The following is a 26,424-nucleotide window of genomic DNA, read 5'->3' as shown; positions in this document are numbered from 1 at the left end:
TAAATCCCCACACATTTTAAATTTATACTGAGAAAAAGTCCACCTGGTGCGGTGGTGCACGCCTTTAATCCCAGCCCTCAAGAGGCAGAGGTAGGAGTATCGTGTGAGTTTGATGCCAGCCTGAGACTATAAAGTGAATTTAGTGAATTTTGGGTCATTCTGGGCTAGAATAAGACCCTACTTCAAAAAACAAAAACAACAAACAAACAAACAAAAATCCAAACATGGCTACTCCCTGAGCAGCCTTCCCAGCCCAGGAGCTCTTCTGCTTTATTTTCATTTTCTTTTCTAATATAAATGGCTGTTTAACTTGTTAAAAAAAAATACAAACATGTGGACATCAAAAGATAGGTATTAGAGCCGGGCGTGGTGGCGCACGCCTTTAATCCCAGCACGCGGAAGGCAGAGGTAGGAGGATCGCCATGAGTTTGTGGCCATGCTGAGACTCCATAGTGAATTCCAGGTCAGCCTGAGCTACAGTGAGACCCTACCTTGAAAACCAAAGAAGAAGAAGAAGGAGAAGGAGAAGGAGAAGGAGAAGGAGAAGGAGAAGGAGAAGAAAGGTATTAGAAAGGTATTAATACTATTGCATTAGTACTAATGCTGTTATAATAATATTGTTCTTAACTGTCTCAAACTGGAAAGAACCCAATATCCATCAGCAGTAGGGTGGGCAGATACATTATAACATATTCACGCAATGTACTTCTATTCAGCAGCGGAATGAATGAAATAATGCTATGTACAACAAATGAATTGATCTCATGGAAATAACTTGGACAAAAGAAGCTGCAATGTGAGAGAGATACATACTATAAATTCCATTTGGATGAAGAAAAGCAAAACCAAGAACACAGGCCAGGGGCTACAGCTCAGGATGCACATGGAGACTCGTGATAGGTGGGGGGTGGCACTTCTGGGTCAATGATGATCCTCTATTTCTTGACCTGTGTAGCAACCACAAGGGTGGACTCACTTTGTACAAATTCATTGAACGTCACATTTTGATGTTCACAATCTTCCATATGTATTTTCATAATGTATTTACTATAATAAAAAAATTGTGAAAAATATAGAATTGAGGGAGTGGTGGCTGCCAGTTATTTAACTCACTGCAAGGTGCTGTTTCTGAGGTCCGTCTCAGCTTCTGTGGCACAAGGCAGCCAGGGTCCTCTGAGCTCCGCTACCTCCCTCTCCTTCAAGCTAAGCTGACCAAGAAGGCCTCAGAATCCTCGAGTCCTGGATTCCTTCAAGCCACCACCCCAACCATCACCCCCACCCTCCCACTGTCCCAGGAAGGGTTATCAGAATCACTGGAGCATTGCCCTCCATCACATCCAAAACCATCTTCCCTTCCTGAGAAATACAGAGGGTCAGGCCAGTTTCTCCAAAATCTTAAACCAAGGGTTATTTCCCAGGGTACAACCTTTGCAGGCAATCGCGCCACCTCTGCCTGCTCCACCCTGCTGTGGGAAGCTCCCCTGCCCAGCTGCCGCACCTCCATGTTTGGGGGAGGCTCTCCTCAGTGACTCATTTGTGGAGGATTCGCTCTGGGCCACATGCTGGCTTAGTGTTCCCACCTCATCATGTCACTTAACCTCGACGACAATCTTCCGAGGCACGTTGTGAAGAAGTACTACTGAAGAAGTACAAGCTGGCAAACCACTTCATCAGAGGATTAGTTGATCCATGCCTGCAAGAGAACTTCACAGGACATCTCATCTCACCCTTCTGGTGGGCCCTAAGTGAGTTCCAAGAACATGTCCCAGGACACTGGGTGAGGGATGTGGTGCTGGCTAAACATCTCACTTTGGTTAAAACATATAAGTAATGACACATGAGGGAAATTTATTAAATGCCCAGGAGAGACATAAACAGAGGAAGGCTCATTAGGGGCAAACTTCTTTTTTTAAAAAAATATTTTATTTATTCATTTATTTGAGAGAGAAAGAGAGAAAGGCAGGTAGTGAAAGGAAGAAGAGAGAATGGGCACACTAGGGCCTCTACACACTGAACAAACTCCAAATGCATGTGTCACCTTGTGCATCTGGCTTCACATGCGTACTAGGGAATCGAACCTGGGTCCTTTGGCTCGGCTGGTAAGCATCTTAACCACTAAGTCATCTCTCCAGACCCCCCACTCCAGGGAAAACTTCTATATTAACTCACTTTTAGTGTGTTCTTTCCTTTCATGTCAGCTTTTTTATTTAAAAAAGTTTGAGCATGCTCAGCATGTCAGCCCCTAGAGTTCTCTCCTGTATGACTATGTTCACGTTCCCAAATAAAATCCCCAGGCTTCCTTTACTTAGGGAGAGAGGGAGGGGATTAGCTTGGAAATAACTCCCACGTTGTCTTACCTGAGGCAGGTAATAATTCTGTTCAATTCTTGACATGCTTAGATATTTTTTTTTGGCTTTATCCTTACCAAGATGTGAACATTTGTGCTTGGATACAGAACTGTACCATCAGGTCTCCTGGGCCTCCAACTTGCCCACTGACTCTGCATCTTGGGATATCTTTGCCTCTGTGTGTGTGAGTCAAGCCCTCATAAGATCTATTATTGTGGTTGGGTAGATGGTTCAGTGGGTAAGAGCTCTTTCCATTCAAGCACTCAAGAGAGTGTGATTCACCCGGAGTTTGATTCCCCAGCACCCGTGTAAACAGCTAGGCATTGCTACACACGCCTGTAATCCCAGTTTCATGGAAAACAGAGAGCAGAGAATCACTGGGGTTCACTGGTCAGCCTGATTTACAGAAAGTGGAAACTCCGGCTTCAGTGAGGGACACCATCACACAGCTGAGCCAAATGAAGAGCACACCTAATGTTCTCTGGCCTCCACATGCATGTGCCTCATGATACACACATGCATAACATATACTACACACAAAAGCAATAATAATAAATGACAAGGACTGGAGAAATAGCTTAGCAGTTAAGGTACTTGTCTGAAAAGCCAAAGGCCCAGGTTTGAGTCCCTAGGACCCATGTAAGCCAGATGTACAAAGTGGCACATGCATCTGGAGTTTGTTTGCAGTGGCTGAAGGCCCTGGTGTGCCCATTTTCTCTATCTGCCTCTCTCTCTCAAATGAATAAAATAAAATTAAAAGTTAAGAAGATAATAAATAATAAAAGATTTATTACATCTATCTATCTATCTATCTATCTATCTATCTATCTATCTATCTATCTATCAATCATCTATCTATCATCTATCTATTATGGATGCTGCTTCCCCTGAATAGCCCTGATTAATACAAACAAGAAACTGAGTTGACATTGAGTATGGGAAACAAGGGAAAGGAATTAGCAGGCAAGTTTCAGAAAGATTAATTCAGCAGCAGAGTGAGGAATGTATTCCCTGGAGGTCAAGGGCGCCTCTTCAATGAGCTCATTAAAACTGGGAGGAGCTGAGCATGTTGCTTCATGCCTATAATCCTAGCACGTGGGAGACTGAGGCAAAAAGATTGCCACGGGGGCTGAAGGGATGGCTTAGCGGTTAAGGCGTTTGCCTGCAAAGCCAAAGGACCCAGGTTTGACTCTCCAGGACCTATGTTAGCCAGACGCACAAGGGGGCACATGCATCTGGAGTTCGTTTGCAGTGGCTGGAGGCCCTGGCACACCCATTCTCTCTCTCTCTCTCTCTCTCCCTCCCTTCTTCCCTCCCTCTTTCTCTGTCTAATAAATAAAACTAAAATACATTTTTAAAAGAATGTCATGAGTTCAAGGCCATTCTGGGTTACATAGTGAGTTCCAGGTTAGCCTGGGCTAACAAGTAAATTTTGAACATCTCAAAAAGTAAAAATTTGTACAAACAACACAACCAACACACTATTCGAATCTCGCGTTTTTCTTAGTTGTGTGTATATGTGTGTGTGTGTTCTCCTCTTTATCCTTTTAATGGACATATTACCAGTCCAGGACAAAGATAAACCACCCCCTGGCTGAGCATCTGTTTGTATTCTTTTGCTGGTATAAATAGTGCTGAATTTAAAAATAAAAACATAAGCTGGGTGTGGTGGTGCACTCCTTTAATCCCAGCACTGAGGAGGCAGAGGTAGAAGGATCGCGGTGAGTTCGAGGCCACCCTGAGCCTACATAGTAAATTCCAGGTCAGCCTGAGCTAGAGCAAGACCCTACCTTGAAAAACCAAAAAATAAAAATAAATAAAAAATAAAAACATGCCGGGCATGGTGGCACATGTCTTTAATCCCAGCACTTGAGGCAGAGGTAGAAAGATCGCCATGAGTTTGAGGCCACCCTGAGACTACATAGTGAATTCCAGGTCATCCTGGGCTACAGTGAAACTCTACCTCAAAAAAACAAAAACAAAACAAAAACCACCTTTCTCATATGTCATATCGCATAGACAAGTATTGAGGTGACTGAAGTCAGATATCATCACCTCTCTGCTCATGGCCCTGCACTGGCTTCCCATCATGCTTCAAACAATATCTAAAGTCCTTCCCTCTGCCCTCAATGCCTCATGTGAGCTGGTCTCTTGGCTCCAGTCCAGTTTCCCTCTGCTGGCTCAGTTCCTCTTCCAACCACATAGCCTCCTCCCTTCCCATAAAAAGACAATCTCAGGGCTGGAGGGATGGCTTAGCAGTTAAGGCATTTGCCTGCAAAACCAAAGGACCCAGGTTTGATTCCTCAGGACCCATGTTAGACAGATGCACAAGGGGGCACACGCATCTGGAGTTCGTCTACAGTGGCTGGAGGCCCTGGCATGCCTATTCTCTTTGTCTTCCTCCCTCTTTCTCTGTCAAATAAATAAAAATTTATATATATATATAAAGATACCTGGTGTGGTGGCACATGCCTTTAATCCAAAGAGAGGCAGAGGTAGGAGGATTGCTATGAGTTCAAGGCCACCCTAAGACTACATAGTGAATTCCAGGTCAGCCTGGGCTAGAGTGAGAACCTAACTCCAATAATAATAATAATAATAATAATAATAAATGAATAAATAAATAAAATAGAAAGACAATCTCCTTTTCCTTTCAGTGCCTGTGCATTTGTCTAAGAGATCTTCATGGCCTCTCCTCACCTTGGTCTTGTCTCTGCTCAGAAGTCCTAATCAAAGCAGCTCCCTCCATCAGTTCTAATCTCCCTTCCCATTCTATTTTCTCACAGCGCTTACTGTTACCTGAACTTATTTATTTATTCATTCATTCACTCATTTATATTTGTTGATTTTCTATATCCCCCAGTAAAGTATTTTTTATTTTTCAATTTTTGTATGTGTATGTGTGTTCACATGTGTGTGTGAGTGTGTGTGTGTGTGTGTGTGTGTGTGCACATGTGTGCATGTATAGGTCAGAGGACAATTTTGGCTGTTATTCTTCAGCAATACCATCCACAATTTTTTTTTTTTTGAGATAATGTCTCTTTTTGGCCTAAAAGTTGCCTAATGGATAGACTTTCTGGCTGGCAAGCCCAGGGATCCACCTATCTCTGCCTCCCCAGCATTGAGATTACAAGTGCCATTATGCCTAGGTTATTTTACATGGGTTCTGGGGATCAAACTCAGAGCCTTATGTTTGTGATGCAAGCACTTAACCGAGTGAACCATTCCCCGCCCCCAGTGGAGTATCGTACAAAGCAGCCTCCAGGAGAGTGAGGACTTTTCTTTATTGTTGCATCCACAGCTTTGAAAACAGCAGCTGGTGTGTACTAGACACTCAATAAGTGTTTGTTGAAAGGAGAAATAAATTGAACCCTTGCATTCTTCTTTATCAAGGAAAGTTCCAGTTCTCCCTGCCTCGCCCCTGTGTCTTGACCATCTGAGCCAAGTGTCTGGCTCACGGGAGGGACTCAGGGAACAGACAGCACATGCATAATTACGCGGGTTCTGGTTATTTCCATGTCAGTTTCCCTTTCACTCTAGGTCACAAACTCTGAGGCCAGGCACCACCTTCCTACACTGCATACCACCTCTCACAGCTCTGTGGACACTCCAGACCGGGGACTTATTGAGGTCTGAGTCCCTGCCATGGGGGGTGACTGCTGCACACCTACAAAGCACTCCATCAATATTTCCAAATTGCTGCTGAACATTTCCACTTAAACTTTCCATTACTGAGCTCATTATGAAGAAGGAACACACACATTAAATAAAAGAATGACCACATGGGGAAGGTCTGGCCCGTGTTTTGATTCATTGGATGATTTTACATCGACAATATTAGCAACCTGCTATTTGACTGTGCCACAATGGTTCTGTTGAATACAGAATCAGAGCCACTTAAAGCATGATTGGGTTCTTTATAAAGTGCCACTTTTGCCATTTTTATAGAATGCATCTTTGAGCCAGCGTTTCAGGACATCTTGTTGCAGAAAGTTGTGTCTTTGGCAAAATACAATAACCATAATGAGAAGCTCAATTTGGAATAAGCAAGTGAAAGAGAGAAGAGATTTTTGTTTTTGTTTTTGATCCAAGGGTCATAAGAGAATGAAATTGTCAAACACTTTTGCCCCCGTGAGAGAGCTAAAGAGCTCAGCTTAAGCCATTGCATTATGAAGAGAAGTGAAGAGTGGAAAGAAGAGGAGGAAAAAAGCTACTGTTATCTAGTTTAATTTCCTACTGAGAACTCCAAGCATGCCACACCCAGGAGCCATGCCACACAGTCCATCTGGACCCTGGCTTGGAGTCAAGGGTCCAGACCATGGTTACTGAGGTGACGTTAGTTCTTGCTTCATCCAGACATTTACTTGTTATGCACAAAGCTCAGGAGAATTTGTATTCTCTCTGATTCTGGGGAAATCAAATTTAGAAACAGAGCATAGAGAGAATTTTCTAGAATCTAATGACTCCCATTATAAGCCAAAGGCAAAATGTTAGCTCAGGGCAGCAGGATAATGAAGTTGGTCATTAGCAGCTAGGAAATACCATTCCTGCAGCTCTTGCTCTGGTGAACCACGTGAAATTGGTTGGAAGATTACAGATTGCCAATTTATCCTGCTCCCGGTGAAGGGCTGCTGAGCTGCATCCGGGTGCTGTCACTGGTGGCCTGTTTGGATGAAAACAGAAGAAACTGAAAGGAATCTGCGAAATGTCTGGAAAATCCATGTGGAAGCATAAATGTTTTCACAAGTGATCAGAGCCTAAGGAATGACTCCAAGCCTCTCTCATCTGTAAGGAATGTGGGTGCCCCTGTAAGGTGGGTGAGGGAAACCTCCCCCATACGCCCAACCTAAGTACTCACCGGGAGAAACTCAGGCGTTTTGAAATCACCAATCATCGTACACAAATGGAAATTTTATCCTTATCTTTCTTTCTTTTTTTTTTTTTTTTTTTGGTTTTTGGAGGTAGGGTTTCACTCTAGTCCAGGCTGACCTGGAATTCACCATGGAGTCTCAGGGTGGCCTTGAACTCACAGCGATCCTCCTTCCTCTGCCTCCTGAGTGCCCGGATTAAAGGTGTGCACCACCACGCCCAGTTTATCCTTATCTTTATAAGCGATATACCTTTTAAGATCACCATGGAAAATATGCACTGGATTTTAAAATCCTGGTGGAGCACACAGGCCTCAGTTGAAGAAACAGCCTGCTGAAGATCTGCTTTCGATCCACTATAGCTTTTGATCCACGCTAGCTCCTATCACGTGGTTACCGGCTTGTGACTGACCTTTTCTGGAGGAAGACTGAAAGCATGTTAACTATTACTGAAAGCAAAAAGAGGAAGATCTGTAGAGTGTGGTGTGTTTCCTTAATGTGACACGGCTTCTATTTCTGTGTGTCCCAGAACATCAGGGCATATGGAGGCATGTTCCCTCCCACCAAAAAAAAAAAAAGGTTTGTTGGTTTGTCACAAGTACAAGCCGGGGAGTAAACACAGGGTTCAAGGGTGACATGGTACTAACTGGTGTCGGTATGTCGTCTCCAAAGACCAAGAGCCAAACTGAAATGAGCCCTTCCTTCCTTCCCACTAGCTGCTTCTGGGCAGGTATTTTGTCCCAGCAACAAGACGATATCTACTGCAAGCTCACGTGTGTCACCCATCAATGCGCATGCGCCTTCTGTGTGGCTGAGTGAGCCAAACGTTACCTTTTGATGAGTTGATGCCTGCATACCCATCATTTTACCTAACCATCGCAAGTATGTGCACCGGCTCAGGCTCGGAATTTCAGCCCACCATGAGTCTAAGCACATATACCCAGGAGCTTTGCAACAAAATAATCCTGGACACTGGGCTCCTGGGTGTCCGGCACTATGGATTCAAATCACAGATCACGGTTACCACAGGAGGCCTCACACTGCAGGTCTCTCCAGACTAATCCCCTGTGCATTTGGAGGGCATGCCTCACTGGGTAGCTGGCACTGGCTCTTGTCAGCACGATCACTGCCCCCAGCAGGTCCAGCACAACAACGGTATGTGCAACGGGAGGGTGCAGATTCCAGTTCCAAGCCAGCCTTTTGCTGAGGTATATTTCAGATTTAGGATTCTTGTATGGAAGGAAAACAATGACTATTGATTTGTACTCCCTGTAAAAGAAACTAGGCAGGCCTTGCCCCACTTATATTTTATTTATAAACCTCTACTCCATCAAAGCTGCTGATATACTGACCCCTGAAAGCCCATCACATGCTCCTCTGGAAACCTCACCATCGCCCTTCCTGTCACCCACACACATCAGGTCCCCTTCTTCTCCAGACTGCCTCCAGAAACCTCTGTTGACCACGGCTCTCAGCTCCCTTGGGATTTTTTTAAAGGTAGGGCTTTGTGAGTATTAGGGGATCTTTTATTCAATTTTTATTTTATTTATTTATTCATTTATTTATTTGCAAGCAGAGAGAGAAGAAAAAGACAGATGAGAGAGAATGGGCACACCAGGACCTCCAGCCATTGCAAACGAACTCCACACGATGCACCCCTTTGTGCATCCGGCTTACATAGGTACTGGAGAATTGATCCTGGTCCTCTGACTTCGCGGGCAAGAGGGTTAACTGCTAAGCCATCTCTCCAGCCCTCCCTCAGAATCTCTCTGCTCCTCCCTGGCCTCCAGACCAGACCAGCATTGTTCACCGTGATGTTTAAACATTTTGTCTCCTTCAACTCAGAGACTGTCTTATGCTTCAAGCCTCCTTTCTCTTCCAAGCTCTCTACCCTGATGCATTGTTCTGGTAATTACTATTGGCATTCTTCTTATAATTAGCTCTTGCTCATGACACAATATGTATTATGTATCAAACCAGGAGCCCACATGTACCCCTTCGTGGATTTCACTCCCACCCTATAATACAGTGACAAGGATTACTCAGTTTCATAGGGGAAGAACTGGGGCTTCCCACGGCTGACATCTCCAGCCTGGGAAAACGAAACTGACTTTATCCTTGATCCAGCTGACTCCCAAATCTGCACTGCCCCCCACCCCAGTTTCCAAGCGTGACCCTCAGTGAGCTCACAGAACAGAATGGAAGACAAAGGCTACGTCTTTGTACAGCAAGAATCCTAGGAAAGCCAGAAACATAGAAAGAACCTTGCCAAAGTCCAACAATTTGTCCAGGACAGCGGGAGTTCTAAATGTATGCTTCCTGACTCCTGAGCTCTCTCTCTCTCTCTCTCTTCCACACCCTGACGCTCGAGCACATGGTAAAAATACCGCTTTTGGAAACTTAAGTCTCTTTGTACTTCTCTACTGGAGAGCAAGCCACCCCTTAGCAAAACACCAAAATAGTAATTTTCTGGGGAGTGGATAATCACCCCCTCCCGCAAACTAAAACGACATACTGTGGTTAAAGCAGGAGACATATGAAAAAGGCCCTGCTTTGTTTGCCTCTGTCTGTTAAAGGGATATGTGTGTGACCCTGTGTAGACACCGTGTGTGAATTCTTTTCAGTTCACCTAACGTATAAATTAAGACTTGGCCACCTACCCACTGCAGTTCTGAGCACTTTCCCAGATAGAACTATTTTTTATAATAATATAATTAATGTAATAATTTTTCACTTTAAAAATGTACATCCTGAACTCATAGACCTCAGAGAGAAGCCCTCACTGCTCTTTGGAGAAGAAGAATTGGCTTGCACATCAAAAAGTCTTTCAAATAACTTTGCATACCCCCGTTAACCCAAGCCACTCTCACTCTTGGTTGGAGAATCTGTTTCATTTTACAGAAGGCAGAGAAAAGAGAGGAGAACCAAGAACCATCAATAAGACAAAAAGATAGTCGACTGCCCACAACAAGACATGCCACTGCTATCCCATCTGCTAGGGCCCAGGAGAAATTGTAGAGAAAGCAGTGACATGAATACTGCTCCTACTGCTAGCCTGACAACCAGCAGCTCAGGGCGATGGTGACAGACACAGTGATCAATCAAAAGCCATCAAAGCAGAATTCCAGAGGCTACAGAGAACTCAACACTAAATGAGGCTACTAACAGGCCTGCCATGGCTCAGAGGATATTTCAGAATAGGGGGCAAAAAGATTGTAAGAGCCACAGAATAGATAGGAATACCCTGAGGTGTGGTCCCCAACTCACCCCCACAGGGACTAAGACCGTCATGACCCCACAGTGAATACTATAACCCCAAAGATGAGGGCTCCCAGAGAAAAGGGAGCAAGAGTGAGGGGATAAAAGAGTATAACCTATTATAACGTATATAAATTAAATTTTAGCTGGACATTGTGGTACACTCCTTAGGAGGCAGAGGTAGGAGGATTGCTGTGAGTTTGAGGCCAGCCTGAAACTGCATAGTGAATTCCAAGTCAACCTGGACTAGAGCAAAACCCTACCTCAAAATAAAATTTTTTAAAAAAAATTCACATCCTGGAACTTTTGAGCAGAATGTCATTGACAAACATAAAGGAGGTTGACAGGGATAAAGGGGAGGCATAGAAATGGCTGAGGCCACCCTCTGTACACAGTGACCCTCCCAGCCTTGAGCAGATCTTAATAGAGGTCAGCACATCAGACTACTGAATGCTTACCACCTGCCAGGCTGCTCCATCACAGAGATGCCCGAGTGAGTAAGACTTAATCCCTAGCTGCAAAAACTCAGAGTGATGGAGTAAATGGATATGTCAGAATGAGCACTCTGAGATAGGGAAGATTAAAAGAAAATTAAAAGGCCTTTAAGCACCAAAGCAATGTACTCCTTTAGAAATTTCTAGATGCAGTCTAGCACACTTAACATTTGGACCACCAGACAGCTGGGGTCCACCTCCCAGCTCCAGCATCCACCTGACTGCTATGCAGCTTAGTTTCTGCATCCAAAACACAGGGATGATGTCTGTGTTCATTCCCTGGTGTTCAGAGAAGACACTGTGTGTCAAAGGCTTACCATAGTACTTTCTTTGCATCTAGGAAATGCTTAGATAGTTTGATTGAAAGAAGCGGGAAGGGGTATAGCAAGGTAGGCTATGCTGTTGTGACTTAATTAAATTTGATATTCTTTATTCTTGGGGTTTTTTCTTTATATCTTATTTGTTTATTTGCAAGAGAAAGAAAGAGAGGATGGCCTTACCAGGGCCTCTAGCCACTGCAAACAAACTCCAGATGCATGTACCACCTTGTGCACCTGGCTGATGTGGGTACTGGGGAATCAAACCTGGGTCCTTAGGCTTCGTAGGCAAGTGCCTTAGCCACTAAGCCATCTCTGTAGCCCTATTTTTTTGGTATTTTGAGACAGGGTATCACTCAGGCTGGGCTGGAATTTATAGTTCTCCTGCCCCAACCTTCCAAGTACTGGAATTATGTGGGCACCACTATACCAGCTTAAAATGGGTGTATCCATTATTTTCTTGTTGATATTTACAAATACCTGACCAGAAGCAGCTTAAGGAAGAGTTTGAAGGAGACATCCATGGTGGCAGAAAAAGCATGGCAGAAGCAGGAAGCTGGCTTCACATTATCACACCAGCAGGGAGGGAGTAGAGAGGGGGTGACTGCTGACCGCTTAGCTTTCTCCTTTTTATGCAGCCCAGAAACCCAGCCCATGGGATATACTGTTTACAGTTATGATGAGTTCTCCTATGTCAACTAGTGCAATCTAGAAAATCCCTCACAGAGCTGACCAACAATTTGCTTCTATGGTGATTCTAAATCCTGTCACATTGACAACCAGATATTAACCATCACAGTGGGTTTTTTAGTTCATTTTTTAAAAAAATATTTTATTTTATTTATTTGTGAAAGAGAGAGAGAGAGGGAGAGAGAATGGGTGCACTAAAGCCTTCAGCCACTGCAAATGAACTCCTGATGCATGCACCACCTTGTGCACCTGGCTTATGTAGGTCCTGGGGAATTGAACCTGGGTCCTTTGGCTTTGCAGGCAAGTGGCTTAACTGCTGAGCCATCCCTCCAGCCCTAGAGTTCATTTTGAGGGGTAGCTGGAGAGATTTCTCTGAGGAGCTGGGACTCAAATGGGGTGAAGGAGGAAGCAATGCAGAACACGTGCCCCCGGCAGAGTGACAGGAAGTACAAAGGTGTGTTTGAAGAAGAGTATGACGGTCTTCGTAGCTGCCGGGAGAGGAGAGCGTATTAAGAAGACATTGAAGAGGCCTCACATGCTGAGACGTGGGCTTTGTTTCCTGTGTGATTGGAAGCCATGTAAGAGTTTTGAGTGTGTTCTACTAGGCACATTTGTTTCTGAGTAACAATGGACTTTAGAGGAGCAAGAGTGAACACACAACAACCAGCTAGGAGACTGTTTCATCGAACTAGATCTGGGAAAGAGCTGATTCGTTCAGAAGAAGCAAACATGGCCTGACGGTACAGCTCATATAGCAGTCACTTACTTGTCCAGTTCTAGACAATGGTCTTCTGAAGGACAGAAAGTGAGGTTTTGTTTTCTGTTATCTTTTCCTTGGCTCTAGCATAATTTCTAAAATAATGCATGGTATATAACCAGTACTCAATACATATTCATTATATATTTGTTTAATGAATAATACACTGTATATGGGATGGGAACAAAAGAGCTGTCAAAATGCCTCCATCACAGAGTTGATTTTGTTCACAGCTCATTTCCTGATTCTTTATCCTGAGTCATCTTTATGCCTTTGTTCTTTACAAGTCCATGAAATGTATGCACATATGTATACACACACACACACACAGACACACACACACACATATATGCATATACATAGAGAGATTCATATGGTGATCACAGGACATGACCATGGGAAGTCATCTAGAACAGTCCCATGCCCTCAAATGAGTACACTCATGTTACTTTTGACTGACTGTGGAGATCAAGCTAATTGGATGGAGAAAAGATAATCTTCGCACAGGCTAAACATGGGGACATGGAAAACTATGAGTCTTGGAGCTTCATTTTTTGTTTGTTTTTTCAAGGTAGGGTCTCACTCTAGCCCAGGCTGACCTGGAATTCACTATGGAGTCTCAGAGTGGCCTGAAACTCACAGCGATCCTCCTACCTCTGACTCCCGAGTGCTGGGATTAAAGGCGTGCGCCACCACGCCCAGCAACGGTGGAGCTTCTTGAAGATGGGAAATTCACAGCTTCTCTAAAAAATTACCTGATGAAATAAACCTAAACAAAGAACTCACGATCTGGTCTGATACAAACTCGTGATCTGCCTTCCGCTCTGACTGTCCACCATTTGACTGCCAGGATCTGAAAAAAAGCTGCGAATACAGTGAGTGGGGAAGAGCTCAAACTCATCTCTCCGACCCTCCATTAAGTCACATCTTGCCTGTGGTCTGTTCATTTGGCACTTATTCAAACACTGCTGGACAGTGCGCAACAACTTAGGAAGTAAACTGAGGACCAAAAATCTGGCATAAATCGCCCAGTGTCCAATATAATCAAACACGATGATAATGATAGAATGATAGCCATGTTTATTTTGCATTTATGTTGTCAGACTTTGCACAGCACTTCATCATTCTCAAAGCATCGCACAGAAGTAGAAACTGTCACTATGCCCATTTTACAGATGAGAAAAATAAGATGCCAGAAGGAGACAGCCAGGAAAGGATGGGGCCAGGACTCAATCCCAAGCCACAACCCTATTCAATTTCCAAGAGCCACATAACTCATCAGATTATCCCCACCAATGCTGTACTCACACCCTCCTGGGTTAGGTAGATAAGAGCAAAACAGGGCACATGAATATGTGACCTCCCCACAGATAGATCATCTTTAATGAAATGCATATAGGTAAGCTTGACTATGTGATAATATGCAGGTTTTGGATCACATTGCAAAGAGTTCTAGTCAAAAGACTCAGAAGTGGGCTGGAGAAATGGCTTAGTAGTTAAGGCGCTTGCCTGAGAAGCCTAAGGACTCATGTTTGACTCTCCAGATCTCCAGATAGACGCACAAAGGTGAGGCAAGTGTAAGGTCACATGTGCCCACTAGGTGGCACAGGTGTCTGGCATTTGATTGCAGTGGCTGAGGCCCACCCCTCTTTATCTCTGTCTCTCTCACTTGCTCTCTCTGAAATTATGTATATTATATATACATATGCATATGTATATATATTATATATGTATATGTATATATATCATGTATGTATATATTATATATATTATATATGTATATGTATATTATATATGTATATTATATATGTATATGTATATTATATATGTATATGTATATATATCATGTATGTATATATATTCAGAAGCTCTTGTCATGTTTTTATGTCCAAATCAGTTATGAATGGGCCAGAAATTGAATAACCTTTCCATGCACTACAGAGGTTACTGGCTATTTTTTTTAAAATACATTTTCAACGATTCTATGTTTTTTAATGACATATGGATTGAGACTGTTATTCAGTTTCTAGTGTTTACTTATGGTGAAGTCTTTTCTGTGTAGCCAATGGCTGATCCTGAATCCCATTTCAGAAAGAACACAGCTTCACTCAAGAGACAGAAAAGCTCCAAGCACACCCCAGAACATTAAAGTTTCAAAAGCTGACAAGTTGGTTTTTTTCTAGACTTTTATAGGAACGTAGCTTTATTGAAATGATCCCTGGGAGCATTATGTGCTTTTAAAAATGATTGAACACTTCTGAATCCCAGAACATGTGAAGCATGTTAAACCAAATGTTTAATATCAAATGTGAAATATGTATGTGTGTGTATGTGCATATGTAAATGTGTTTATATAAAATCAGGAAGAGCATGCATAGAATTTTCACTTGCAGAAATTAAATTTTAATTGACTGTGAGCCTACTTTTTAGAACTTTGGAGCAAGCATCGGGCAGGGAATGATGAGACACAGAAGAATCAATTGCACATAGAAAACCAGGACAGAAGGGCTGGAAGAATAGCTCACTCGGCAAAATGTTCGCCTTGCAAGCACAAGGTCCTGAGTTCGAGGCCAGAGTCCATGCAGTAAATGGATGAATAGTTAATAGATAAATAAAACAGGCATTGGGTGCATGACTGTAGTCCCAGCACTGGGCCAAGACAGGTAGCTCTCCAGGGCCAGCAGACCAATGAGAGACCCTGTCTCAGAAAAGGTAAATGGAACTTAAAGGAATGAACACTACCTGAGGTTATCCTCTGGCCTCCAGACACGCATACAACACATGCACACACACGTGCACATAGGTTCACATCCATGCACCCATCCAAAGAAAACCAGGATGGAGTTTTTTTCCTTCCACTTTCTTTTGTTTAGCTGGGGGTCTTGAGGGAGGGTCTCACTCTGGCCCAGGCTGACCTAGAATTCACTTTGTAGCCTCAGGGTGGCCTTGAACTCATGGGGATCCTCCTACCTCTGGCTCCTGAGTGCTGGATTAAAGCCATGTGGCACCATGCCACGCTTCCCTCCACTTTCTAATATGGAGAGTTCAAAAGGCCTGGTGCCACTTGGCTTACATCAAGTCCCGATGGTCACTTAGTGTCACGTTGTCTCATCTCTCACTGCAGAAGGAGATAACAGGGCCAGGAAAACTTAAACCTGCCACACCCACAGCTGACATTTGGGGATGTTTGCGCCAGGGACTATTCCTAGTATTTTAAGTGTGTTAACTCAGTCCTTTCAATGTTATCAAGCAGATAGTATTAACATTGTCATTTTTCAGATAGGGAAATGTGTAACCAAGTCATCTACACAAGAATGCAACAAGTCATGACTGACATGGATTTAAGAGCTGGCAGTTTGTCTCTAATGTCCAGGTTCTGAACCACTCTAATTCTGTGCTTTTAACAAATGCAGTGTAATTTAAGTAATGTCATTATGAGCTCTTGTTAAACCATCTTATCATTTTACCTAATTCTAGCTCCTCTCCCAATAACACAGCTAAGTTGGGCTTGATATCCCACTTCTACAGAAGGTGGAAAAGCTTTGACTTGTCTTTCTCATCTCTGGTGTTACGTCTTCCTTGTTACTGGTGTTAGGAAGAGGAAAAGGGATAGATGCCTGCCCTGGAAGGGACTTAAAAATAGCCAACCCTGACCTAATATGAGGCTTAGCTTCCCTGCCTTCTTCCTGATTAGACTTGAACCCTTGCTGAGTTGCTCCTGTTAGACCTTCCCCTATGGATAGAAAAATTGAATTCTGTTTCAGATTTTTTAAAAAGGAAAACTGGACCAGAGAGACTGCTAAGTGGTTAAGGTCACTTCCTTGCAAGGTCTGATGGCCCAAGTTTGTGTCCCAAGTCCCCATGTGAAGCCAGAAGCACAGAGTAGCGCATGCATCTGGAGTTCCATTGCAGTGGCAAGAGGCCCGGGTATGCTCATTTCTCTTCTCTCTCTCACTTTGCAAATAAATAATAAATAAAAACAATTATAGAAGGAAATCCTCTCCTCATTTTAAACAAGCTACAGTAAAACAAAATGAAGACATTTATTAGGGAAAGATGAAGAAAAAAATTTTGAGGCTATGAGAATTAAAGACCACCCCAAGTTATTAATGCTCTAAACTATAAGAAGTTGAAGGAAGAATAAAGATGGAAACCCTGTTTGACAATCCATATTATAGGAACCATGACCATAGGAACCATGACCACAGGAATCACGACTAGAAAGGTTCATTTCTGTGCACTAGAAGAGCATAAATCCTTTGATAGCCAGACCTGAAAATGGATACATTACTTCTCACTACATTCCATAGACCACACGCCAGTCATATGGGCCAATCTAATTGCTCTGGTGACCAGAACTGTAGTCTTCCTATATGACAAAAAAGTGTAAAATAAAACAGGCTTCGAAAAAATGTCACTTTTGTCCCTCAATGAATTCTATAATTCCATTCCTAGATTTTCACTTAATATTTTAGTGATTCTGTAAGTGAGTTATATTCCTAGCACCTAACATTATTCTTAGCATAGTATATGGAAGACAGTAAACATTTGAGAATGGATAAAGATATAACAAATTTATTCCCCTCTTCCTGTAAGTCTGGGATATGAAAACAGAAAAAGGCATTAGACATTTCTTCCTCAAATATTTTGTGACTAAAGGATTATAACTAAAGGCTATATTTTATAACTAAGGCATAAAGTAGTGGAATGAATTCTATAAGACCTAGGGTTTAAGTCTTGACTTTAACCCTATCTAGACATGTAGTCCTTACTAACTCTCTTTACTGAACAGACCTAATTCCTCAGGTCAAAGCATGGTGGGAAAACATGTGTGGAGACAATCCAGGGGTCCATTGAAAAGTCCTTTTCACTTTTGGGGTAACAGAACTCCAACTGTTTGTAGGTGATAATATGTTACTTACAATAGCTTATACCAAGGATAGTAGTTATGTTATCTGCTTTTGCTTGTATGTCTGTGTGGTGTGTACATGCGTTGCTGGTACAAGCACATGTTTGAACCCTTGTGGTGCCCCAGCTCCTTGCTCTCACCTGTGGAGGTCAGAGCAGAACATCTGGCCCCATGCTTGCCACTCCTCCGCCCATTCTTGCTTGAGTTGGGGTCTTTTACTGACCCACTTACTGCCAGCGAGTGTGAGGATGGGGGAGGGAGTGCTTTGATAATTCCTGAGTCTTGGTTCTCTGCTCCCCTCCGAGAGTGGGGTTATTGGCACCCATGGCCATGTCTAGCCTCACCCATGGCCATGCCCAGCTGTTTAATGTGGGTGTTGGAGATTTGAACCCTGGTGATCTCAGACCTCCTCGGGACTTCATGCTTGCACAGGAAGTACGCTTACCCAACGGAGCCATCTCTCCAATGCTTTCTTTTGGACACCCCTTAGTCTAAAGGTAGGCTTGGGGAGATGTTATACAAGGCCAGTGAGATGCAGAAGTTTGCTGGAAGCCTGCGAGAAGTGCATGCTCCCTGTTGGAAGAGGGAACGGCTCTTTTGAGCCTATGCACACCCTCTGTCTTGAAATGCTGAAGTGTGAGGCCGTGACCTCCGAGCTGTTGCAGCTAGAACCATGAGAAGACAATTGCCAAAACACCAAAACCCAGCCCAGAGAGGTCCTCACAGACGCTGTTGAGCCTTTCATACAATACTAGGACAACATATTTGCAGTCTTAGCGGTACTTGAGGAAAAAAAAAAGATACTATTGTTCAAACCACTTAATCTGCATTTGTTACTTGCAGCCAAGAACATTCCAAACTTTAAAAAAAAAAAAACAGATAACTTTTAGAGGTCTTTCAACTCCAAAATTGTCCAAGTCTTCTACAATACTTCAAAGTGAGGTGGGGGGAGGGGAGGAGGTGACTATCCTGGACTATATAAAGGGTTAGGAAGTTTCAATGGGGCAAAAACAATTGATGGTCCCTAAATCTAAACATATCAACCAAGTGGCAAGCATAGCATAAAGAGCTTCAAAGCAAATTGAAATATCCATAGAAACAGAAAAGTGTGCCAGGCCCCTTGGGAGGAGGGAAGAGAGCTGGCTCAAATCTTAGGAACAGAATTGGAGAGTAAATATAACCTGAACAAATGTGTAACATTATCAGGAAACAAATGATGATAAAGTCTTTCGAAATTATATTCATTCAGAGTAAGTGCCATCTTCAAATAAGTAAAGACTTCTAAAACCAGGTAACTTAAAAATTTATTGCTTCCTATCTCAATGATATGTGTTGACAGTTACTTTTTTTTTTTTTTTTCTTTTTGGAACTGCGATCTTTCCAGATGCCCATGGTCAGATGATTTGAGCAAATTGAAAGTCAAACTAGAGAAGGAAATAAAAGGGTTGGAGATTGTCTGCAACTGTTACATACATCAAAGTTATTACAGAGGACTAACGGGAGGAGAGAAAAGAGGACAGAAGGGTAAGGAAGTGGGAGGTGAGAAGGGAATATATTCGGAGCACATTATACATTTGAATGAACATGTCCTAATGGTGGCACCATGTCTGGTACCACATACAGTGAAGATATGCAAATCAACAAGATCATTATTCATTGCCTTGTGTGATTCTATAATTTGCATTAAGTATTTATGTTAAAATCTCCTGATGTAGGTTAGAGAGATGGCTTAGTGGTTAAGGCACATGCCTGTGAAACCTAAGGACCCAGGTTCAATTCTCCAGGTCCCATGTAAGCCAGATGTACTTGGTGGCACACGCATCTGGAGTTCGTTTGTCATTTGCAGTGGCCAGAGGCCTTAGTGTACCCATTCTCTCTTTCTCTCTCTGTCCTTCTCTGTCTCTAATAGATAAGTAAATATAAATAAATAAATCAGAAAAAACTCTAAAAATAAATAAATAAGATCTCCTGATGTGTATGCATGTGTGTATGTGCGTGGGCAGGCCCCAGTGCTCCTGTGGAGGTCAGAGTACAATGTCAGATGTCTGTCCTCGACTTCCACCTTGTTTGAGGCATATTCTCTTGTTCACGAGTGTTCACCAGGCTAGCCGGCTTGCAAGCTTCTGGGTGGTTCTGCTCTCTGCCTCTCATTGTGCTGAAGACATGCTAGGATTACAAATGCCTGCTGTAGCATCTGACTTTGTGTGGGATCTGGGGATTTGAACTCAGAGAGTCATGATTTCATGACAAGCACTTGATCCACTGATCTAGTTCCCCATAGTCCCTATTAACCTTTCTTTGTGCTATGCCATAAATGTTGGTTTAATCTGACTTTGTATGCACATATTAAGTAATACTGCTCCATTTAGAGCAATAGTCAGGAAAACTGAGGGTCACAGTGAACAATGAACAAGCAAGAACACTTTTGGAGTTTTCCAGAAGAGACTTAAATATCTCAAGTCCCACTTTGAACAACAGATGATGTCTAGAATCCTAGTATTTGAGTGATTTAGAAAGGGTTATGACCAATGTTTATTATGTACCACGCATTCATTTTCTTATGTGATGCTCAAATAGCGCCCCACGCTGATAACCTTTTTGAAAATATTTATTTTATTGTTATTTATTTATGAGAGAGAGAGAGAGAGAGAGAGAGATAATTGTCATTCCAGGGCCTCTAACCATTGCAAACAAACTCCAGACATGTGCCACCTCATGCATCTGGTTTACGGGGCTCTGGGGGATTGAACCTGGATGCTTAGGCTTAGCAGGCTTGTGCCTTAATGGCTAACACATCTCTCCAGCCCCAGGCTGGGAATCTTTATTGTATCCATTTTACAAATGAAGAAATGAAGGATTAGGTTCATTCAGCTCGCCAGCGTTATTGAGTCTAGAGAGCAGCAAAGCCAGGACCCAGGCTGGCCTCATTATACCTGACTCAAAACCTGCTGTCCTTACCACCATGCCCTCTCAGGGAAAGAAAGAAAGAGGCAGATGAAACGGAAGAGTTGGTTCTGTAACAGTTTAAATGAGAAGAAAGTTGCTTTTCAGAAAGTCAGAATCAAAGGAGTGCGGCTAAGAGAAAGCACTGGAAATCGAACAAAATCTTCCTTAGAGACTAGAAAGAATTAGGAAGAGAGATGACTCAGCACCAGACTAGGATAGGATCTGGTAAAACTCAAAAGTAAAATATAGACTTCTAATATAATCAGGGGGAAAGGATTGGGCAAAGAAAAGTTGAAGCCGGAAATCATGCATCTGGATTTCTTTGGCATCACAGAATCTCAAAACAAGTTGTTCCTCCTATATTGGCTTCTTCCTAATTCAGTTTTTTTTTTTCTATCTAATTGAACTCTTCATTATGCAAAAACCAGCAAGATATTTGATGACTCTTCCACTTGCCTTGTTAGAAATTTCTTCTTTTAGAAGACTTGGGGAGCAGCGAGGAAGGGCATGTGATGGGGGACAGTGCTGAAGAGATCAGATTTTCCAAGGGCACGTGCAAGAGGACAGAAGGAGAGACACGCAATCAAGCTCACACGAAAGGAACTACTAGCAAAGCTCTGGGATAATGTCTGGGAGGCCAAAGCCCCAAGCTCCACGGAGGCTGATTAAAAAAAAAAAAAACAACTATTAGTGCTGGGGAATTGGTTTAGCCATTAAGGCATTTGCTTGTGAAGCCTAAGGACCCTGGTTCAATTCCTCAGGACCCATGTTAGCCAGATGCACAAGGGGCTGCATGCATCTGCAGTTTGTTTGCAGTGGCTGGAGGCCCTGGCACATCCATTCTCTCTTTCTTTCTGCCTCTCCACCCCCCCCCAAGTAAATAAATAAACAAAATGTTTTTAAAAAGTATTAAGAACAATAAGAAAGGATTCTTGGTGAGCATGCTGACATGTGCTTGTAATCCCAGCACTCCAGAGGTAGAGGCTGTAAGATCACAAATTTGAGAGCAGTTGGCGGCAAAGTGAGACCCTGTCACAAACAAACAAAAGGAACCTACTGTATGGAGTTAAATCACAATACTGATATATTAATAAATTAATTAATATTTATATGAATAACAGTTATAATAAATAATTTATAATAATAATAGATTAATAAGCAATAAGTGGAAACAATGACAAAAGCAAATATTTTTAAAGAAACTAAGGTCAAAAATGGCAATACGATCTATAGAAATACTAGGAGAAGATGCAGAAATCCTTGTGTTGCATTGATTTAAAAAAAAAGGAAAATAGATTTTGTCCAGCCTGCAAGCCATAGGGAGGAAAGCGCAGGGGCTGTGTGTTGCCAACTGTTTCCTACTCCCCACAGTCCAGATGGCGGATTTTTTTGCCTCTTGTTTAGTTCTGGGGACCTTGTGGCTGATGATGAGTGATGTGGAGAACAACGTGTGGGGCCGAGGATCTCGCTCTCGGTCAAAATCTCCAACAGGGACTCCTGCTGGTGTAACGTCAGAGAGCAGGTCGGGCTCTCATAGTCCATGAGTTTCCAAACACTTTGAATCCCATTCTCGATCAAGATCCAAGTCCAGGCGTTGGAGAGATGGCTTAGTGGTTAAGGCCTTTGCCTGCAAAGCCAAAGGACCTCGGTTAGACTCTCCAGGACCCATGTAAGCCAGCTGCACAAGGGGCGCATGCATCTGGAATTCCTTTGCAGTGGCTGGAGGCCCTGGCAGGCCCATTCTCTCTCTCTCTCTCAACCTCTCTCTCTCTCCCTCTTTTTCTCTCTCAAATAAATAAATAAAAATAAAAAAGTTTTTTAAAAAGATCAAAATCCAGGTCAAGGTCACAGAAGCATTCTGCTGGATGGACATTACACTTGACCCAGGTCCCACGCTCACAGGAGACAAGGTGGAAATAGGTCCTATACACCACAATAGAGCCCGAGTCATTCTCCAATGTCTAACCGGAGAAGACTTCCTGGCAGCCGGGCTAATCCAGACCCCAACACTTGTCTGGGAGTGTTTGGCTTCGGTTTACACTCGACAGAGAGAGGGCTTCGTGAAGTATTTTCTCGATATGGGCCATTGAGTGGTGTCAAGGTAGGCGATCGCATAGATCTGCTTTGGTGTGTTTTGAGAGAGTAGATGATTCCAAGGAGGCTGTGGAGAGGGGAAATGGAATGGAGCTGGGTGGTAGAAGAACTCGTGTGGATTATTCAGACACCAAGGATGCATACACACCTACCCCAGGCATCTGCTTGGGCAGGCCCACTCATAGTGATGGTGGCCAGGTGGCAGCGTCGGTGGGGATGGTGGTAGACGTTGAGATTCTTACTATAATAGAGGATACAATGGAGGATATGACAGATACGAAGATTATGATTACCGGTACATAAGAAGATCACCTTCCCCTGATTATAGTCGATACTGATCACGGTCAAGATCCAGTTCCTGCAGCCCAAGACATTATGGATAATGGAGGGTTGCAGTGGAGGATGTTATTTCCTAACTTTTTCAAAAAAAAATTTTAGTTTTATTTATTTATTTGACAGAGAAAGAGGAATTGAAAGAGAGAGAGAGAGAGAGAGAGAATGGGCATGTCAGGACCTCCAGCCACTGCAAACAAACTCCAGACACATGTGCCCCCTTGCACATCTGGCTAATGTGGATCCTGGAAAATCAAACCTGGGTCCTTTGGCTTTGCAGACAAACGCCTTAACTGCTAAGACATTCCTCCAGCCCTCCTATCTCTTTTTTAAATGTCTATTTTTTTTTTATTTGACAGCAACAGACAGAGAGAGAGAAAGAGGCAGAGAGAGAGAGAGAGAGAATGGGCGTGTCAGGGCCTCCAGCCACTGCAAACGAACTCCAGACGCATGCGCCCCCTTGTGCATCTGGCTAACCAGGGTCCTTAGGCTTTATAGGCATGTGCTTAACCACTAAACCATCTCTCCAGCCCCTCCTATCTCTTTTTTAATTATGGATTTTTCCCAAGCTTCTAACCCTTGGTCAAGATATCCAACCCTGGTTTAATGAGCAACTCTACTCGGTCAGTTGTGTTACTGCTTTCCACCCTTTTTGTTATATACTCTTACAGATGTAACTGCTATTCTGAGTCATTAAACACCTTGAGTAAAAAAGGAAGCCAGGTGTTAGGATTTGTGAACTTTCTTTGCCTTTACAGAGAATTCCTAGCTAATCATATTAGGACAGAAACGATCTTTTTGAAGCTTTTGTGTCAGAAATTGTAGACATTGTAGATCTGTATTTATAACAAACTCCTTTTTTAGCTTTCTTTTGTGGAAGATAATGCATTAAGTAGTTCAGTTGTCAGGTTTGTCTGGAGTGGCATGGGAACAGTCAAATTGTTGAATGTTGAAAGTTTGAAGTTATAGAAGAAAATACTGGATATTTCTTTGGATAAATATAATTTTTGAATCCTAAAAATTAAGTAACTTTTTAGAGATAAAAAGCTCATAGATTCCTATAAAACATGTATTTGAAATACAGCTGTTAAACTTTACAAACCTAAAGTGTGATTTTTTTGTGCATGCATGTGTTAAACTTAGTAATGCTTAAATATTCCCTTAGTCAGTGAAAGTGACAACCTTCATTTATTACCTAATACAATTGCATAACTTGCTGGTAGCAGTTTTGGTATTGGAACATTAGTTAAGCAGACTATGTACAGAGTCCTTAGAAGATATGTGTGGATAAAAGTAATTTCTTTTCAAATGAAAGTTAATTTAAAATATATATATTATTTTATTTATTTTTAGTTAGTTGAGAGGGAGAAAGACAGAGAGAGAGGGAGAGAAAAAGATAGAGAGAGAGGAAGAGAGAGAGAAAAGGAGAGAGACAGAATAGGCATGCCAGGGCCTCTAGCCATTGCAAATGAACTTCAGATGCATGTACCACCTTGTGCATCTGGCTTACACAGGTCCTGGGGAATTCAACCTAGCTTCTGTGGCTTTGCAAGCAAGTGCTTTAACAGATGAACCATCTCTCCAGCCCTACATTGATTTTTTTTTTTTCCTGGATAGAAATGCTGCAAATAAGGCACCAACAACAGACCAAAGAAACTTATATTCAAGTCCAGCTTGATAAACCATTGAGTTTAATGGGCTTACTTACAAGAACATGAGTGAAGGGTTATTGCCAGAATGTGGGTGACCCCAAAACAGCTATATCACAGGCAAGTCCCTCCCCAGCATAGAAGAGGACCTCTTTTTTTTTTTTTTTTTTTTGGTTTTACGAGGTAGGGTCTCACTTCTCACTGTAGCCCAGGCTGACCTTGAGTTCACTATATAGTCTTAGGCTGGCCTCAAACTCACAGCAAGCCTCCTACCTCTGCATTCTGAGTTCTGGTATTAAAGGCATGCACCACCATGCCTGTCTCAGAAGAGGAGCTCTTAAAGCCACATAGATGAAGTCCTCCCCTCAGCCTTTCCACCTATGTTGTACTCTAGCACCTCATAAGACTGTAAACACAGACAGAGTTATACACTATTGGAAGTGGGCATAGGAGAGAGTAGTTAAAATCTCAGGTAAGGATCTGATAACTCCCACCACCCCCTCCTTCTATGAGAGATTAGCAACAAAATCTTATTGAAGGTCTCATGCAAGTAATTACAACTGCTCTCTGATTAAAACATAGTGGGTAAGGGTATCTCCAGAAGATAATGTTTCACAATACCTCAGCAGGCAATAATATAGTTGTCACCACTGTAGACTTGAAAGTATACAGGAAGAAACAAGCTATTGGGATCTGGTAGGAAAGAGGGTCATATGAAGCACAGAAATTTGAGAGGACCAATCTTCCCTGCAGAACATAGTGAGCTTTGAAGGAATGTAGTCAAGGGCACAAATCCCTGACCTTCTCTTCCTCCTGTTGTTCTCTGGCCAAATTCTTTATGAGCTAAGTCCAGCTGAGATCCTGAGAATGAGCAGCCTTTCAGCCTTATCATGTAGAATAAACAGGGAAGCTTCCTAGGACACCTTGCAGAGTAGAAAAGGGAAGTGCATATTCTTGCAGGTTCCAGAAGATAGCTGCCAGCTGCCTCAACTACTCTGCACTTCTAAACCCACCACATGAGGTGGGCACCTCTTAGCATGGAATCTTTCTGAAGCATTTCCCTGATTCTAACCATTCTGTTCCCCTTAGATATAGTTGCATTAGGGCCAAAATGTTGATGGTGAAGACTCTTCTCTGGGCTGGAGGGATGGCTTAGCAGTTAAAGCACTTGCCTACAAAGCCAAAGGACCCAAGTTCAATTCCCCAGGACCCACATTAGCCAGATGTACAAGGGAGCACATGTCTGGAGTTAGTTTTCAGTAGCTGGAGGCCCTGGAACACCCATTCTGTCTCTCCTTCTCTCTGCCTCATTCTCTCTCTCTCTCTCTCTCTCAATTCCTCTTTCTCTGTCAAATAAATAAATAAAATACTAAAAAGAAAAAATGGGCAGCCTGACTGCCCACAGTTTAAAAAAAAAACAACAAAAAAGCTCTTCTCCAACTCTCTGTTATTCTTGGTACAAGATGCCTTCTTTCTGAATTACTACAGTGGAATAAATGTGATAGGCCACTCCGGGTTTTGTGGAGTGAGAAAAGGCACATTTCAAATTACTTTAAGGCCCATATCAGAGACATCTGATGCCAAAGATTCATGTTCTGCTCCTATTACCTAACCTTGATTCTATAGAGCTTTTGCCCACTGAGGGACTACATTTCCCAGCCTAACTTTCTTCTAAATGAGTGACAGATGATTGGTTCTAGCCAATAGGATGACAGAAAAAGTGATGAGTATGATTTGGTATGCCACATACCCTTAATGTTC

General features: G+C 42.8%; 1 protein-coding gene across 1 annotated transcript; it reads left to right on the top strand.

Moving 5' to 3' along the window:
• The first annotated feature begins 22,538 nt into the window (after positions 1-22,538).
• Positions 22,539-23,064, top strand: LOC101597933 (transformer-2 protein homolog alpha-like). Its single transcript, XM_045152260.1, is given in 3 exon segments — positions 22,539-22,680; positions 22,683-22,865; positions 22,916-23,064. Coding segments are annotated over 3 exon segments (468 nt in total). The 5' UTR covers positions 22,539-22,544.
• Positions 23,065-26,424: the final 3,360 nt, after the last annotated feature.

This window comes from Jaculus jaculus, chromosome 6, assembly GCF_020740685.1.
Source record: "Jaculus jaculus isolate mJacJac1 chromosome 6, mJacJac1.mat.Y.cur, whole genome shotgun sequence".
NCBI lineage: Eukaryota > Metazoa > Chordata > Mammalia > Rodentia > Dipodidae > Jaculus > Jaculus jaculus.
Note: the sequence above shows the minus strand (reverse complement) of the source record. Positions and strands in the feature narration are given on the sequence as shown.